The sequence below is a fragment of the Malurus melanocephalus genome, unplaced genomic scaffold (assembly GCF_030028575.1).
Source record: "Malurus melanocephalus ecotype Western Australia unplaced genomic scaffold, MMel_1.1 scaffold_1, whole genome shotgun sequence".
NCBI classification, from domain to species: Eukaryota; Metazoa; Chordata; class Aves; order Passeriformes; family Maluridae; genus Malurus; species Malurus melanocephalus.
In genome coordinates this window covers 651,285-666,566 of record NW_026623233.1, presented here as the reverse complement: position 1 = coordinate 666,566, position 15,282 = coordinate 651,285, and the positions used below count along the sequence as shown (strand labels likewise).

The window sequence follows — 15,282 nt, the reverse complement described above, 5'->3', positions numbered from 1 at the left end:
TTTCTAATACAAGTATCCTGCTTATCTATCTGGATCAAAAAAAATAATCCTATTGAGTTTTGGTTTTTTGCCAATATCAACTTTTTCAACACTATAAAAACAAATGGTGAAAAAAGAATATTCACTCCACCATCAGAGACCACAGACATGGAGGACCTTACTACACCACTGTTTGGCACAGCAGAACAAGGCAGGAGCATGTGAGCATCCAGAGAACAATTCAGGAAAACATTTTAGTAGCTCCCAATGGCTCCTGCCTGAAAAATGCCTTGAGAAACATCCAGCAGAGCTATCATATGAGAGACTTTGAAACTGGCACTCAGCACTTGTGACCTGATGGCAAGACAACCTGATGCAAAGTGCTCCTTTTCAAAAAGGTTTTTCTGCATTTTAAATGAAATTTCACTGATTACCCCACCCTATGAAGAGGGCTTGAAGATACTTTAAAATGGTGTCATCTACATGACAAAGAAAAAAAAGAAAAAACAGGCACATCATCTAGCTCATGGGAACAAAAAACCACAAGCAAGGGTCTTTAAGCCTTCAAACTGATGAAGCTTCCATGGTTTGAGATTAAAAATTCTGTTGGACTCTTGTTTTTCTCGAATTTCCCACACACAGATATAAAAGGCAATGCCCTTAAAGCTCAGAGGACTTGGATTTAATGCAGTAAAATCCAAGCAGCCCAATTATTATTAACTATTTTAGACACCCATGAGAAGAACAGCATTCAGGTCAGTTATGCATACAATAAAGTTATCTTTTCACTCCCCATATCCTGCTCCCATAGTCCTGGCTTTCTGGAGATGGGACAGCACAAGACCCTGTCAGCCACCGAGCTCTGCACAGCTCCCACCAAGGCTTGTGCTTTGTGTTACCCAAGCCTTGGTCTCCTCCACGGAGATGAGGGGTCTCAGACAAACAGATCCTACCCCAGTTACTGAGCTGATGGAATGGCAGGAAATGAAGGACGTGGAAGCAAAGGGAAAGATTTAGCAAAGCCAAATACTGCTAGAGTTAGTAATCATGCCCTAATTCAAACCAGGCTCCTTTAAAGCAGGTCAGGTTAATTTTAATTACTACGCAGTTTTTTTTCTTGGCATAAGCCAAAGAGGTTCAGATCAGAACCCCAGGAACCACTTGGGAGGCAGGAAGCTGCTGCACTTATCCTGTGAGTACCATGACCCGAATCAATTAGTATGCAGCACTGCACATTTCCTTAAATCATCTCCCGTGCATACATTCCTGGTCTCACATCCAGGGTCACCATAGCTATGAGGGAAAAAAGGATGGTGGTGACGCTTGCTGGCAACTGCTGCCCTGCCTCTTCCACGTGCCTGCACGGGGACACGGCTGCTGGGGATAACTTTTGGGAAGGTATTTCCTTGAGCAAACTCCTACTGTGCAAATGCAGGTAAGCCCACGCACAGCTTCACAAAGAGACTGAAGAGACAGTGTTCCCAAGCACAACTGGAAACGAAAAAGTTTGCATGGCAGCATACGATCAATGGTCAATTTAAGATTATGTGAACAAAGGTGAGTTTAGGTTATTATATGACACCTGAGAGAAGTTATATAGCCCAGGCAGAACACGACCAGATTTCCACACTGCACTACTTGTGTCATAGCACATACAGGGGCATTGCCATTACCCTCTGATTCCAAGCCACCTGCTCCACAGGGCTTAATACAACCAAAGAGTGAGTTAGCAGCCTCCACAAACCCTTGTGTGCAATGGTACTGTTATAGCTAAAAAAAGTATTTTCCTTTGTAGTTCATTAATAAAACAAACAAACAAATAAAAGAACGAACAACAAAAACAGACACCAGGACAAAAAAGAAAGCTTGTCTTCTTTCAGAAGGCAAGAAAGGCCAGAAAGGCCATATGAGCACCCTCTTCAAAAGCCGTTGCAGAAAGGATCACAGGTGWCCAAGCCATGCCCTACACTTTGTCATGCAGCCACAAAAGCCCCCAATCATGCTAGTCTCCCACAGAAGGGACGCTGACAGTAAGTACACAGCTAAGAAGAGCTGGAATCCTGATGTCCTTGTTTCAAGCTTCATGTTTTGTATCATTAACTACAGTGCTTAAGAGAAACAGATGCCTTGGCAGGTCATGCTCAAAGAAGAAAGGCAGTTTCTGAGAGAGCAAGTGCTAAAGCTCCTTAAAAGTCACAATGACCTAGGGGAAGGATTTTAAATTAACTGCCAGTACCTCCTAGCAGGAAGCACTGGCACAGTACATCCCAAGTGCTGTGGAAGGCCTTAGATGCAGGCTGTCACCAGGGTGCTCTTCCCAGCTGTCTCCTTCAGGACAAAGCAGGGCACACAACAGCTGCCAAGCCTGAAGGCTTCAAGTGTCATAGTTCCATCCATATCTGCCACTGGAGAGCAAAGGTTACGGCTACAAGTCCACTTGGGACTATGGAAGTCACCTGAGTCTGGGACCACATGCAGCAGCTCAAGATAGATTAAATGTTGGGATATTGCTGTGATGCCAGTGATTTAGCCTGACACAAGAAAATAATATAAAAATGGCAGATAAAGGCAAGCTTAACAAGGCCAAATGTAAGGTCCTGCACCTGAGTTGGGGCAATCCCAGGCATGCATACAGGCCAGGCAACGAGTGACTCTGTCGATAAGGACCTGGGGTGTTAGAGGATGAAAAACCGAGTGTAAGCCAGCAGTACTTGCAGCCCAGAAATCCAAAAGCAGTGTAGCCAGCAGGTTGAGGGAGGTGATTCTGCCCCTCTGCTCTGTGGCTGTGATAACCCACCTGGAACACTAAATCCAGCTCTGGGGTCCAGGGTCCTCAGCACAAAATGGACATCGAGCTTCTGGAGCAGGTCCAGAGCAGGTTACAAAGATGATCAGAGGGCTGGAAAATCTCTCCTAAGAAGACAGGCTGAGAGAGCTGGGGTTGATTAGCTTGGAGAAATGAAGGTCTGGGGAGACCTTGTAGCACTTTCCAGTACCTGAAGGGACCCTACAGAAAAGCTGGGGAGAGACCCTTTCTCAAGGAGTGCAGTGATAGGACAAGTGGTAATGCTTTAAACTGAAAAGAGGGCAGATTTAGATCAGCTACTAGGATGAAATTATTTATTGCGTGGGTGGTGAGACACTGTAACCAAGTTGCCCAGGGGAGTTGTGGATGTCCCATCCCTGGAAGTGTTCAAGGCCAGGCTGGATGGAGCTCTGGTCTGGTGGAAGGAGCTCCTGCCCATAGCAGGGGAGTTGGAACTGGATAATCTAAGATACCTTCCAATCCAAACCATCCTACGATTCTGTGCTTTTTCTCCTATGTTTAAACTTGGGCAAGGAGAATAAATCTCTCTACATAGAGATCTGAGAACCACATGTAAATGCAAAGCACAAGTGTTGGAGCAATGAAGCATATGCAACAAAAAGCTTGACATATTTTCTGAGTAAGGCAATAGAAAACACTTTATTTACAAGGTACAGCAGCCAACATAAGGGATGTTTCACACATGCACAAGAAGACAGACTACTGACCATGTGGGAAGTGGGCACAGCAGTCACGCTCACAAACACATATGAAAGGAAAAAGGCATGATTCCCTCCTACTAATCTTACCATTCTCTCCCCTAAAAAAACAGGGTTAGGGATCAAGTATTTTAGAAAGGATTGCAGCAGACGAGCCCTTAAACAAGCACGATGGCATTTTCAGAATCGATAAACCTCCCTTATATGATGGGGAAGAGGAAGGAATGCTTTGGAAACTCACATTTTGGCTGGAGAATTGTTTTCCCATTTCTGCGTCTTCTTATGAAGTCCACTGTCCTGGTTTAGGAGCAGCACTCCCCAGTTTAGTACTCCCACTAAGAGAAAACCACAAGCCACTCCCCTCCTCCCCACTCTGGTGGGAGACAAAAGGCAGAGATTATGGGTTGAGATAAGAAGAAGTTACTGGAAACAGCAATGAGATAAGAAAATGAACAGTAACAGGAGCAACACTAATGAAAAAGGTGTATAAAGACAAAAATGCTCACCAAGCCCGGGACAATGAAACACAATGGCAGACATCCTCCACATACCACACTTTTCCCCCAACCACAAACCATGCCCACCTCCCTCCCAGAAGTGGAAGTCCCTTATTTCATCCCTGGCAGCAATACAGATGGTATAGCACAACCCAGACACACACATGGCTCCAGGATCTGGCCCCTCATGGCTACTGCAAAAAAATAACTCTGTTCTGGCCAAAAACAGGACATCCTTGTAGGTCTCTTCTCAGGAGTCCTGCACAGGGAGCCCAGTTAGCATGCCAGAGAAATAACTAATGAAGAAAGACGTTATACTTCCAAGTTACTGGTAGGGTTTCTTTGGGTCTTTTTAGCAGAAACTCAGGTAATGTTTCCATTCTCATCCCTCAGTAAAAACCTAACAACTCTGTGGCAAATAAGGAACATTTCTAATTCTCTACCCATTTTGAACATAATTCTTTCTGAGAGGATAGGTAATCCTCAGAAACTAGATAGCCATCCTACAGCCATCATACTGACCAACTTGGCAGGGATCTCTAGGGCCAAAAAATACCAATGCTATCTAAGATCCACTAATCAAACATGAAACAAAGTACTTTTATCAACTAAATGCATTTTTGTAAGGGGGAAAAGTAGCCAGTGCTGACTGTAATTACACTGGCATTTTCCTGAACTTTTTTTTTTCCTTGTAAGAACAGAAGACTCGGTGTGCAGTAATTAACACAGATATATGTCAGGTTTTAACAGCAGCTGGGACACCCCCATTAGCCTGGGCAACAGCACTTAATTTTCCACATGTGCCATGTCTTTGTTGCTGCGGAAACAGAAATCTAAGACTTCAATCTCCCTCCAGTAAAGCACTTAATTTTGCTTTAAGAAAGCGTCTCATCACTTACTGTTTATTTTAAAGCTGTTTCTTTAAAAGTTTCCCCAGTTTTCTATCTCTAAGAAAGGTACATCACCTGCTTGGAAGTACAGGTCACAGTTACAGCTGTGCTCATCTACCATGTGTGAATTGCATGCATGCAAAACGAACAAGCGCTTCTGGACGTCACTTCATGGAGAAAGTCTTCAGTGGAGGATCAAATACCAACAGGAATAAGGGGGCAGGGAACTATCTACCCACACACATCCCCTGCCCACAAAACCTGGTGGAAAACAGCCTAGAGAGAGGGAAGGACTAGGTTTGACTATGATATCCAGCACTTCCTCTCAGTAAGGAAAGATCCTAAACCATTCTGGACAAGTAGGAGAGATGAATGGGAAAACATTCAGCAGATTTTATGATGATAACCATAGGAAACATCAAAAAATCCAGAAATAAAGTTTTACAGGAAAACAAAAATTATTTTAATGAAATCTGCAGACTGATTAAGGCTGAAATCAATTGAGTCTTGACTCACACTGATACCTCGTTTGTGTCTTGTTTCAGTTCCACCCACTCCTTGAATACCTACCTTCAGTCTGCCACAGCTACTTTAAATTAGCATTTTCAAGAGTTTTTTTACTCCTTCCTTGCACTTTTCTTGCTTTCCTAAGATTTCCAATGAGGAATAAGAGGAATCTAGTATGTGGGAGATTACAACAATTTCTCAAGCATGGTGTTGCAAGCACATCAGTGGCAGGTAAAATGAAAAATTTCCAAGAATTTCAGGAGGAAGTTAAAGATCAGTTATCTATTATATGCTCTTCATAGCTAAAATTTAAGGAGAAAAACAGGTATTTTCAAACTGTTTAAAAATAATTCAAAGGGAGAAACAAAAAATTGCAGGCTAAACCCAGCAAAAATTACTTTACTGTCTGGTTTTCATTCCACATCATTATTTCTTTAAGTCTCCAGACACAATGCGAATTAAAGAATTTTGATCAAACAATTGTCAAGCATGAGAAATCACCATTTCGATTTCAGCACAGTATGGGGGAAATGTCTACGAAGTGAAGGTATACACTGCATGAGGGAAATAATTACTAACACGGGCTACATCAGTCACACATAGCAAAGCCCCCTCTGCATTGCATTCCTTGCATTTGCTTACGCAAACTTTTGGCTCAGTGTAGCTGTTATCAGCTTTAGTACCTAATAACTTCACTGGCCGGAGAGCAGGCAGTAACAGAATGCACTGCTGTTACGTTCCCTTGACATGGCATGACAAGTATCTCAGAGATTTCAAGGCTTTTGTACCTGTGCCCATCACAGAGCCTATGCAGATGTTACATGAAGTGTTCTTGTTTTTACACCTTACAAGTCRTGGGTTCTTGACAGATGTGCTGGAGCAGATCCCTGTGCTTGCACCAAAAAAACTCCAAATACTCCCACTAGTCATCTCCATTTCCTCATGACTTTTTTATTTTTTTTAAATGCATGCCTAAACAGSTCAAGAAAAGCATTTAATTTCCCACAAGGGAAGTTCCATGTGGCAAACTTATTTTCAGCTGTGTGCTTAAAAAATACAAAAACTCATTTTATGCTTTTGTTTGGGAAAGTGCATGACATTTATGTCAACATAGTTTTGGTAAGAAAAGCGTAAGTTTGGACACAAGCAGCAATCACTTAAAACCTTCCAAAAGTTATTCCTTCAAGGAMAAAAAAAAAACCAAAGAAAAAAGAAACCTACAAATAAAAGATGCAGAAAACACAGTGAACAAGAAAAATTACTTTAATAAAAAATTTATAAAAAAATATTAAAGATCCAGCCAGTTCAGACTTGCATGGTGTTTGTTGGCATGGTCTGTGCTAAGGACTTCATTCCAGAAAGTCCTTACAGAAATTTCCAGAACCTAGAACTTAAGAAGCTTTAAAAAGAAGTCTTAAGGTGATGAAAGCACTGCTTTATATCGTGAAACATTTGCATCCAATCAGAAAACACATATAAACCCAAAGAACTAAAAAAAAAAAACCACAAAAAAAAAACCCCTGTGAAATGTGTCTTGAAAAGACAGCTCAGACCCAATAGCAGCCACCCTCCCAAGTGGGCTCCAAAGGAAGTCAGCAAGTGATGCAGGCAAACAGTGCTCACCTGCACCCAGCTCCATACATGCTCAGCATTGTCAACGAATTTGCCAGCATGCAAGCTGGCAAAAACAGAGACTAAAAGGTAAAACCAGACACTGGAGAGTCCCAGTTAGCAGTGCCTTGCTGGCAGCATGAGGGAGTCAATTCCTCCTCAGTTAGCCATCAGTGGCAGGCTCCACTGCTCCAGATCAGCAAAAAACCAATAAGCCCAAGGGTTATGTTTCCAGTATGGAGAAAACCAGACCACTCAAAACGTAATCCTCCTCTGGCTGAACTCCCATTATTTGCTGTGGGTTTGGATCTCCTGAGCAGCTGCATTGTTAACACAAGGTGTCCTGTCTGTTTATCCACAAACCAGCACCTGGAAGGCAAGCCAGCTGCTTCCTTACCCCTGTACAAGTTTTGCCCTGTTTGACTTCAGTGCAATCCAATTCTGATTTATGTACTGTTTACACCCAGGCAATTCTTATATTTCCATTGGCATTGAAGGAGTGTATACAAAGACAYTGCAATATGCAATGATTGCTTTATGCACTTAATAAACATTTAAAAAAGCCCCAAACACAAAATTATGAAGGCTGCATCTTACATTGGATACTTCAAATCAGTTCAAGAAGTCCAGTCTTGTTCATGACCCAGGTCAGCTATCTTCGAACCACAGTCCTTTCCAACATCTCTCCCCAGCAAAAAAACCCAAAAAAACCAAAAAAAACAAAAAAACCAAAAAAAAAAAAACCAACGCCCAAAAAACCCTCCAAACATTATAGTAAAAATACAGTTCTGAAAATTGTACATATAACTTTAAGTTAAAATTTCCTAGTGTYACATGCACACAACTGTCAAAGCATAAAGGAAACATGCYCAAAACTGATGCAGAGCAAGACACTGAGGTGTGTACCTCCTGATAGCTCGGCGGCTGTCACATCTTTCTGTTAATGAAACATAAGCTCCATTCACATTTTGAAAAGGCTGATAGTCAAACAGCTCTGAAAACAGGGAGCACAAAAGATGGTGAATTTTCATAGTTCTTTGTGTTGCTTGTAAATGTTTCCCAAGCCACACCTCCCCATGCAAGCTTTTGAGCCTAAAACCCAAGAGACAAATAATTATGGAGAGGAAGACTGCCAAAGCACTGAGACAGAGCAGCAAYAGAAAGCAACAAAGAGCTAAGAATTAAGTGGTACCTACGATGCTACCTATTTGTTACACTGAATGGTGACATCTCCACTGATGCTCACTGTGTTTAYAGGGAGGGGTGACAGGGTTTTGACTGGCACAACCATCCCTGCACAGAACCTGTCTGAGCTTCATGCCTGCCTGCAGAAGAAAAGTTTGGGGGGAGATCAGGAGAGGTGGACTTCTCTCGGGGTACTGTCAAACCAAGTTTGCTTCTTTTGGGCCACGGCTACATTGCACATGACCTGGAAGAAGCCACCTMATGAGATAGGTGTGATGGGCTCTGTTTTGCTCTGTGGTCACTGTGGGTRTTGACCCAATAATCCTCCCATGCCAGGATTCTGCACCTTTACAGAGGCTTGCAGGCTCAGCTGGGACCCAACCCTTGAATACAACCAGCTTTGATGAACCCACATAGGAAACTAAATTCTTCTTCCTTACATTTGCTCATACCATTGCAAACCCAGAGGCACTTGTACAGATTGTAAGGAATCAGCCAGAACAGAAAGAATCTTTACTTCTATCCAACCAATCCAGCCACAAACATGCTTAAGCAAATCCTGGAGAATGACCTCCCAAACGTCTCACCACATACCTCACCAGACTGGAACCCCAGTGAGATGCCATGTGCCCCATAGGGAGTGAGCCTTGACCCCACACTCCAGGCTAAGAAGCACCTATGTTAAAAGTACACTAATAAGCATAYACACACATCTTCCACAACACTGGCACCATGGTGCCACAAAGGATTTGAATTTTTTACAGGTGGGCTTGAGCAGCTCACAGGAGAAGGCAGCTGCCTTGGCCCTGGGCACCTCGGTGGCAATGGTGCAAGGAGCTGCCTGGGCAGGCACTCGTGGGGACCAGGTGTGTGCACCTCTGAGGAAAGGCAAAGGGCACACACGGCTGGGGGAGATCAAACAGAGGAGAAATCCTTCAGTTTCAGTGGGAGGAACAGCCACCCACAGCAGTTTCCTCAGCAAACTCTACTTCAGTGAAATTTCACTCGATAAAAWGTTCTCCTACTTCTAAAAAGACAACAACACGTTTCTACCCAAAAACTATTTCCAAAGTGGAAATACAATACCTATAGTTATTGTGTGTCTAGCTTCAGTAACTATGTATCTCAGGGAAAAGAAAATCCTCACTATGAATACGTGCCTGGCTCAGACAATGCTATATCTCTGCATGAGGAAAAAAAGAGATACCAGGAAGTATTAGGTTTAGTTTCRAACCATTGCTGGGTTTAGTTTCAAATTTTTTTTTCACCTTATCCTGAAATGGATGCTCTATTTTTTAGAGTAATTACTGCAGGAGTTACTAAATATTGTTTAGAGAAGTTGTGGATGCCCAATCCCTGGACACTCCTTCCCTGGAAGTGTTCAAGGTCAGGCTGGGCAGGGCTTTGAACAACTGAAAGGATGTCCCTGCACACAGCAGAGGGGTTGGATTAGTTGATCTTTAAAGGTCAAACCAAAATATTCTATGATTAGAAAACACCTGCAGACTTCAGCTGGTTAAAAAAAATTCTATAAACACTCTGAAAAGACAAGTAATCAGGCACTTACACAGTTCAGACCTCCCAGGGATGTAATCTATCATCCATATGTTCTTTGAAAATGTAACAATTTGAGATCTATCAGACACAGAGTTCACACACAGAATAGGAAATATCCTGTATTACAGAACCATGCATTTAAAAGGAGAGGGAGAACCTGTAAATATGGTGAAAACACAAATTAAGATACTATGAATATCTGAAATGGACAATACTTTCTCCTCYACCTTCCTCTCAGACAAGGAGGATTACAGTGAGAAGGCAAARTTAAGTACCATTTAACAGCATAAGCAGGTGCTGTGGAGATAGAGAGAAGGCAGCAGTACAAAATTTTGTATTTCACAGGTTTTGTGAGAAGATAAATTGAAAATTACCTCCTTTTCTTTTAATAAGAATAAGGTTAAATATTATAATGCCAAAGCTAATCAGATTTTACTATTAATGATAGACACAAAARATTTCAGCTCCTGCCTGAATGAAGTGTATAGCTGAATAGAAAGAGGATTGATTCTCTTTCAGGATTTGCCTCCTGAAATTTGCCTCCTGAAAGGATTTGTTTATAAGAAGAAAGCCTGGTTTAGGGAATATTTGAACCTGCTTCAGACACATTTCATGTAAAAGCAAGGACCACTTCTATGTGTGGCAAATGTCCCTAAGGTGGAACTCCTGAAATTTATGCCTGCAAGAAAGGGATGGTCAGCTCTGGGATGYAGGAAGGAGCTACAGGGACGCAGAAGCATGTACTGCTGAGGGAGCTGGATGTGCTGGAGAAGGTGTGGAGGACAGGAGATGGTCCCAGTGTGATGCCTCTGGGAAATTCCTAGGCCTTTAGGCTCCACAAGGCAGCAGTTCCTGCACTTGGACTTCAGAGAAACGGGATGAGAATCCACAGACAGGCATCATTTCACCCSCTATTTGCAGACAGTGTTCTCCTCAGTATCTCTTTTAAAAACCAGCCAACCTAAGCATATGTACCCACACTGCTCCAGCCACTTTATTTTTTTTAATTAAAATGCAACAGTTTGGAGAGCACAAAGAGACAAAAATGTAAAATTACGAGAACAGGCAGTTCCCAAGAAATGACACTGTATCATGCTTTTCAAACTTTTAGGAACCAAAACGTTTTGCATTTTACAGCCTCCTCCCTACCTTCTAAGTGAAACACGACGTTTTAGAGAGTGTGTGCCATGACGTAAGATGCCCATGTGTGGGAATTTTCACAGGATATGCACAAAGCAATGCACTGGTTATTCCCAAGGACCCTTCAGCCAGCTGGTGCAAACCCTAACCGGTGTTTTAAACAGTGTGCCCAAGTTTCAGAAATGCTGACAGAGCCAAAAGAAAAACAGTGGCTGCTGTGGGTGCACAGCCTCCAAAGAGCAAAACAAAAGCCAGCCTTGGTAAGCCAGTCCTACAGAAAAGTTTTGTGTGAGCAAGGACAACTCAAACAGTCTTAATGAGAATTCGTCCAACACATCCTTGCCATCAGATTGGGAAGCTCAGTAACAGCACTGGGGCTCCACACAAGGCCTGCTGAGACAATCACAGCAGCCTCAGTCTACCTAATGCCAAGGCAACAGTTATGCAATGACAGAAACAAAACCTTGTATTCATGGGGGACTGGATCCCCAGCTGACAAAGGCTTCTTTTTGTGACTTCTTTTTGAAGTACTTTATATGAAATTTCTGCTCCAAGTCCCCTCTTCTGACTGACCAAACTGCCATTAACTCAGTCAGGCACAGATGGGTCATCCAACAATGCTTCTAAGCAAAGAACTCGGTAGACCTTGGAATTTCGTGTTGTTATTATCATCTTTATGAGCAAMATGTTCAAGAAAAGTTTTCTTCTCTTCACTCCCCTCTTCCCAACTGCTACATTCAGGACAAAACATTCTATATGGACAAAAATTATACATTTCACACTCTGTTGCAGAGCCACAGGCTGTAAGACTAACTTTAGTGTTTTTCTAAGATTTTAGGAGTGTAATAAGGATTGGCTTCTCCTTAAGATGAATCACTCACAAAGATTTAAAACAACTTTTTGATTTCAAACTGCTAGCAACTTAATTCACCGACAGAAAATCAATTTCATACACTTAGCAGCCAAGACATTTAAGAACAATTTTACACATGTTACCTTGGAAATCAATACTCTTCTCTTAATCAGACACTAAAAACATTCCTTTGTTTCTATCCCTCTTCCAACCCCATTCCAAGATTTATTGGAGATCAACCCATGCTAGTAAAAGTGTAAGTTAAGAGAAGGATAGTAAGATACAGACAAGGGGTGAGACCACCTTCTTTGCAGTTTCATTTAATATCAAAAGTTCACATATTAAAAGAATAGTCTAAAAATTAATTTCAGGATATGGACACAAGAAAATAAGCTTTTTTATGCTACTAATACAGYTGGTTGATTTGTTTCAACCATCAAAGCTGCTGAGGCTACAGGAATCAGTACTTTAACATGCACTGAAAGGRGTGTTGAAAACTTATAAAAAGCTTAGCAAAAAGACATTAATACTAGAGGAGTCTGATCTTCACTAAGCTACGGAACAAGCCAGTTAATAAGCATTTAGAAATTAAGGAATTAGGTGATGCGAATTAATTTAACAAAGTAGCAACCATAGGAATTCTGTCAGCTTCCTTTAGCTTTGGCTGAGTAATTAATTTTTTTTTCTTCTTAATTAAAACCAGAGACAGTGCCAGCATCAGTATGTGCATATTAACACTCAGGCACGCACTGATAGCTCTGCTTTAGCAGCTGCAACCTCTAAGCAGTAATATGCCAATGGCAAACCAGACTAAWGATACAGCTGTAGTTTTCTACCTTTTTCTTTTCTTTTTCCTAACTTTCATTACTGCTTAATTAATTTGGRTGTATTATTGGTTGAAGGGAGAGCTCGCAGGAAGCTGCTCATATACTAAAAGTCTTACGCTGAAAGGATGGGAATGCTAAAGGTGAGTGCTGCCTGCCCATGTGCAGACCAATGTGCACGACAAATCTCTCCCTCCCTAGGGCCCCGTTTCTGCTCCTGTTAACACACTCAAGCGCTACCCCCCACCCTCCATAAGTTTGGTAACAGAAGTCGCCACTTTCCACCCACACCCAACTCTCCATAGCTGAAAGAGGGAAAAAATGCCCGCAGGATTCCCTAATGCTCACACCTGAGCGCATCACGCCTGGCACAGGGGAGTACTCAGCGCTGTCCATCTCCAGAGGCACGTCCACTTTCCTCCCTGTGTCCCGAGGCTATTCCCCCGCTCCTGACCAAACTTCACACCCCRGCAAAAACGGACCGCACCTYTGGGSCCGCGGGGCTGGCGAAGAGGGGCTGCCCGGCCCCTCCCGCTCCGCCTTACCCCGAGGGGAAGCCGGGCGACACCGAGCCGGTCCCCAGCGCCGGGCGGCGGCACCGAGCCCTGCGGGGGGACCCGGGGCCAGCGCTGCCTCCCCCCGAGCGCGCCTCTTCCTCCTGCGGGATGGACCGCGGGATGGAGKAGCTCCGGGCCGGCCGCGCACAGCCGCCTCCGAAACTACAGAGCCCGCGATGTGCATTATTATTATTATCAACATCATCAATGATTTATCTTCAGAGGAAAGGAGCGCTYTGCAGCTGGCGAGCAAGGTCCCGCTGTCCCGCCGGACAGGGCGTCCCTGCGCCCGTCCCCGCTCCCGCTCCCTGCGCCGAGTTTGTGTGGCAGCGGCGCRGAGCGAAGCGGGCGGAGGGGCGGCCGCTCCCCCTCCCGCGCTGCCGGGGCGCTCAACAGGCGGGTGCCGATGGCCGGSGCTGCCCCACACCTGCCCCCGCTCCCACCATCCCGCAGCCGCGGCTCCCCTGCGGCCCCGGGGCGCGGGCTCCCCGCAGCCGGGCTCGCTTACCCATGGCTGGCTCTGGCGGTGCGGGGTGCGCAGGGCAGGGGCTGGCTGTGCCGTGCGGTGCCGGGCTGTGCTGTGCTGTGCCGAGGCGGTGAGCGCGGTGGCCGCGGCTCGGTGACACAGTGGCGGGCTCAGCTCGCCGGGCTGGGGGAGCGGCGGCGCTGAGGGGCGGGGGGCGGGGCCCGGCCCGGCCCGGCCGCGCTGAGGGGCAGGGGGCACAGCGCCCCCCCGCGGCCGCGGCCCCTCAGCAGATGGACCCCGCTGTCCCCCGCTGTCCCCCGCTGTCCCCCGCTGTCCCCCGCTGTCCCCCGGCCCCCTCGGGGTGACATCGCTCCCCCTCAGCAGCTGCCGGGGACGAGCAGCCGCGGCCAGGCGGGACCCCTGACCCTCTGGCCTGAGAAATCTTGGGAGCCTGAGCTGCGGGCACCCTTGACCTTCAGAGGCACCTGCCCCTTAGTGTTTCTCTGTGACAATGGCAAGGGCACTGCGTGCTCAAACACAACATCTTCTCGTTACTGTCTATACCCGTGCTCAGCAATGCGATTCTTATCTTCACAGCCCCTTCTGAAGCGGCTCATGCTGCTTTCCAGCGTCACACAGCACTGCGGGAGCTGCCACTTGAGCGGCGTTCCAGCCACACAGCCGTGCATGACGATGCTCGCAATTGTCAGTTCTTTAAGCACTGAGAGAAACGTGCCTTGGCTTTGGGAAAATTCGGTAAACGGGACCCTGAAGTAACAGACTGGGTAGCTCGGGGGCATATGGGCTTGTCTCTTAGGAGATTTTCAGTAAACCCTTCTCCATACCCAGGCTTGTTGGAGGTAAAATTGACAGGGTCACACAGGAGTGATCCTTCACAGACACTGATGATAGGTATGGAAGAGAGTGGCAAAGTCAGCTTTTTCAGTTTAGTTGCTTTCCTAAGTTGGACTTTTACCATTAGAGCAATTGGATTGCTTCAGATGCAAAGGCCAGTGCTTTAGATAGAATAAGTGCATCTAGAGTGACTAATATAAATCAGATTGTGCTGATTTACATTAACTGGGCACTTGGCATGCATTTCCTTTGTCTTTGCCACAATAATAGTACACTAATTTTCTGTTATTTATGTGAAGTGTAAGGACATTTCATTTCCTCCTATGATCATTAACAAATGCATCTATTCAATTATGTAACTATATTATTCACCTCTAATTGAGATCGATTGCTTAAGAGCATATTAATAAAATTCACAGGCAAAAGACTGGCAAAAGTGTGAACACTAATTTTCAGGGAAATTAGTCTGTACGTCACAAATTCAGGCCCCTGCTCTCAAAATAGTGTGTGCACTCATTATAAAGTTGCAATGTCAATGTGTGGTTTCTTTTCCATTAACATAAAAATTCACAGTCTCCTGGGCCAAAATGGTCTGAGGTTTTTGCATTGATTAATGAACATACGTGTTTTTTCCGGTAAGGTCTGTGGGTTCAACACCATGCAAGCACTGTGGGATCAGGGAGTAAATGCCTCTTCACTAACAGGCAATAAGTGGATTGATGGAATAAGCCATTTTGTAAAGATAGGGAAAAAGAATCATAGCAAAGCTGATCACTAGCAAGCTGTTTCCAGACCCCTCTGGGAATTACAGTAGATGAGCTATGCGCCTCTGAAAA

At 44.6% G+C, this 15,282-nt stretch overlaps 1 protein-coding gene across 1 annotated transcript in view; it reads right to left on the bottom strand.

Moving 5' to 3' along the window:
* Positions 1-13,800, bottom strand: part of GPM6B (glycoprotein M6B) — a 106,545-nt gene extending 92,745 nt beyond the window's left edge. Inside the window, exon 1 of the mRNA XM_057388513.1 lies at positions 13,634-13,800. Within this exon, the coding sequence (XP_057244496.1) occupies positions 13,634-13,637 (4 nt within the window). The 5' untranslated portion in view covers positions 13,638-13,800. The remainder of the gene's footprint in view (positions 1-13,633) is intronic.
* Positions 13,801-15,282: the final 1,482 nt, after the last annotated feature.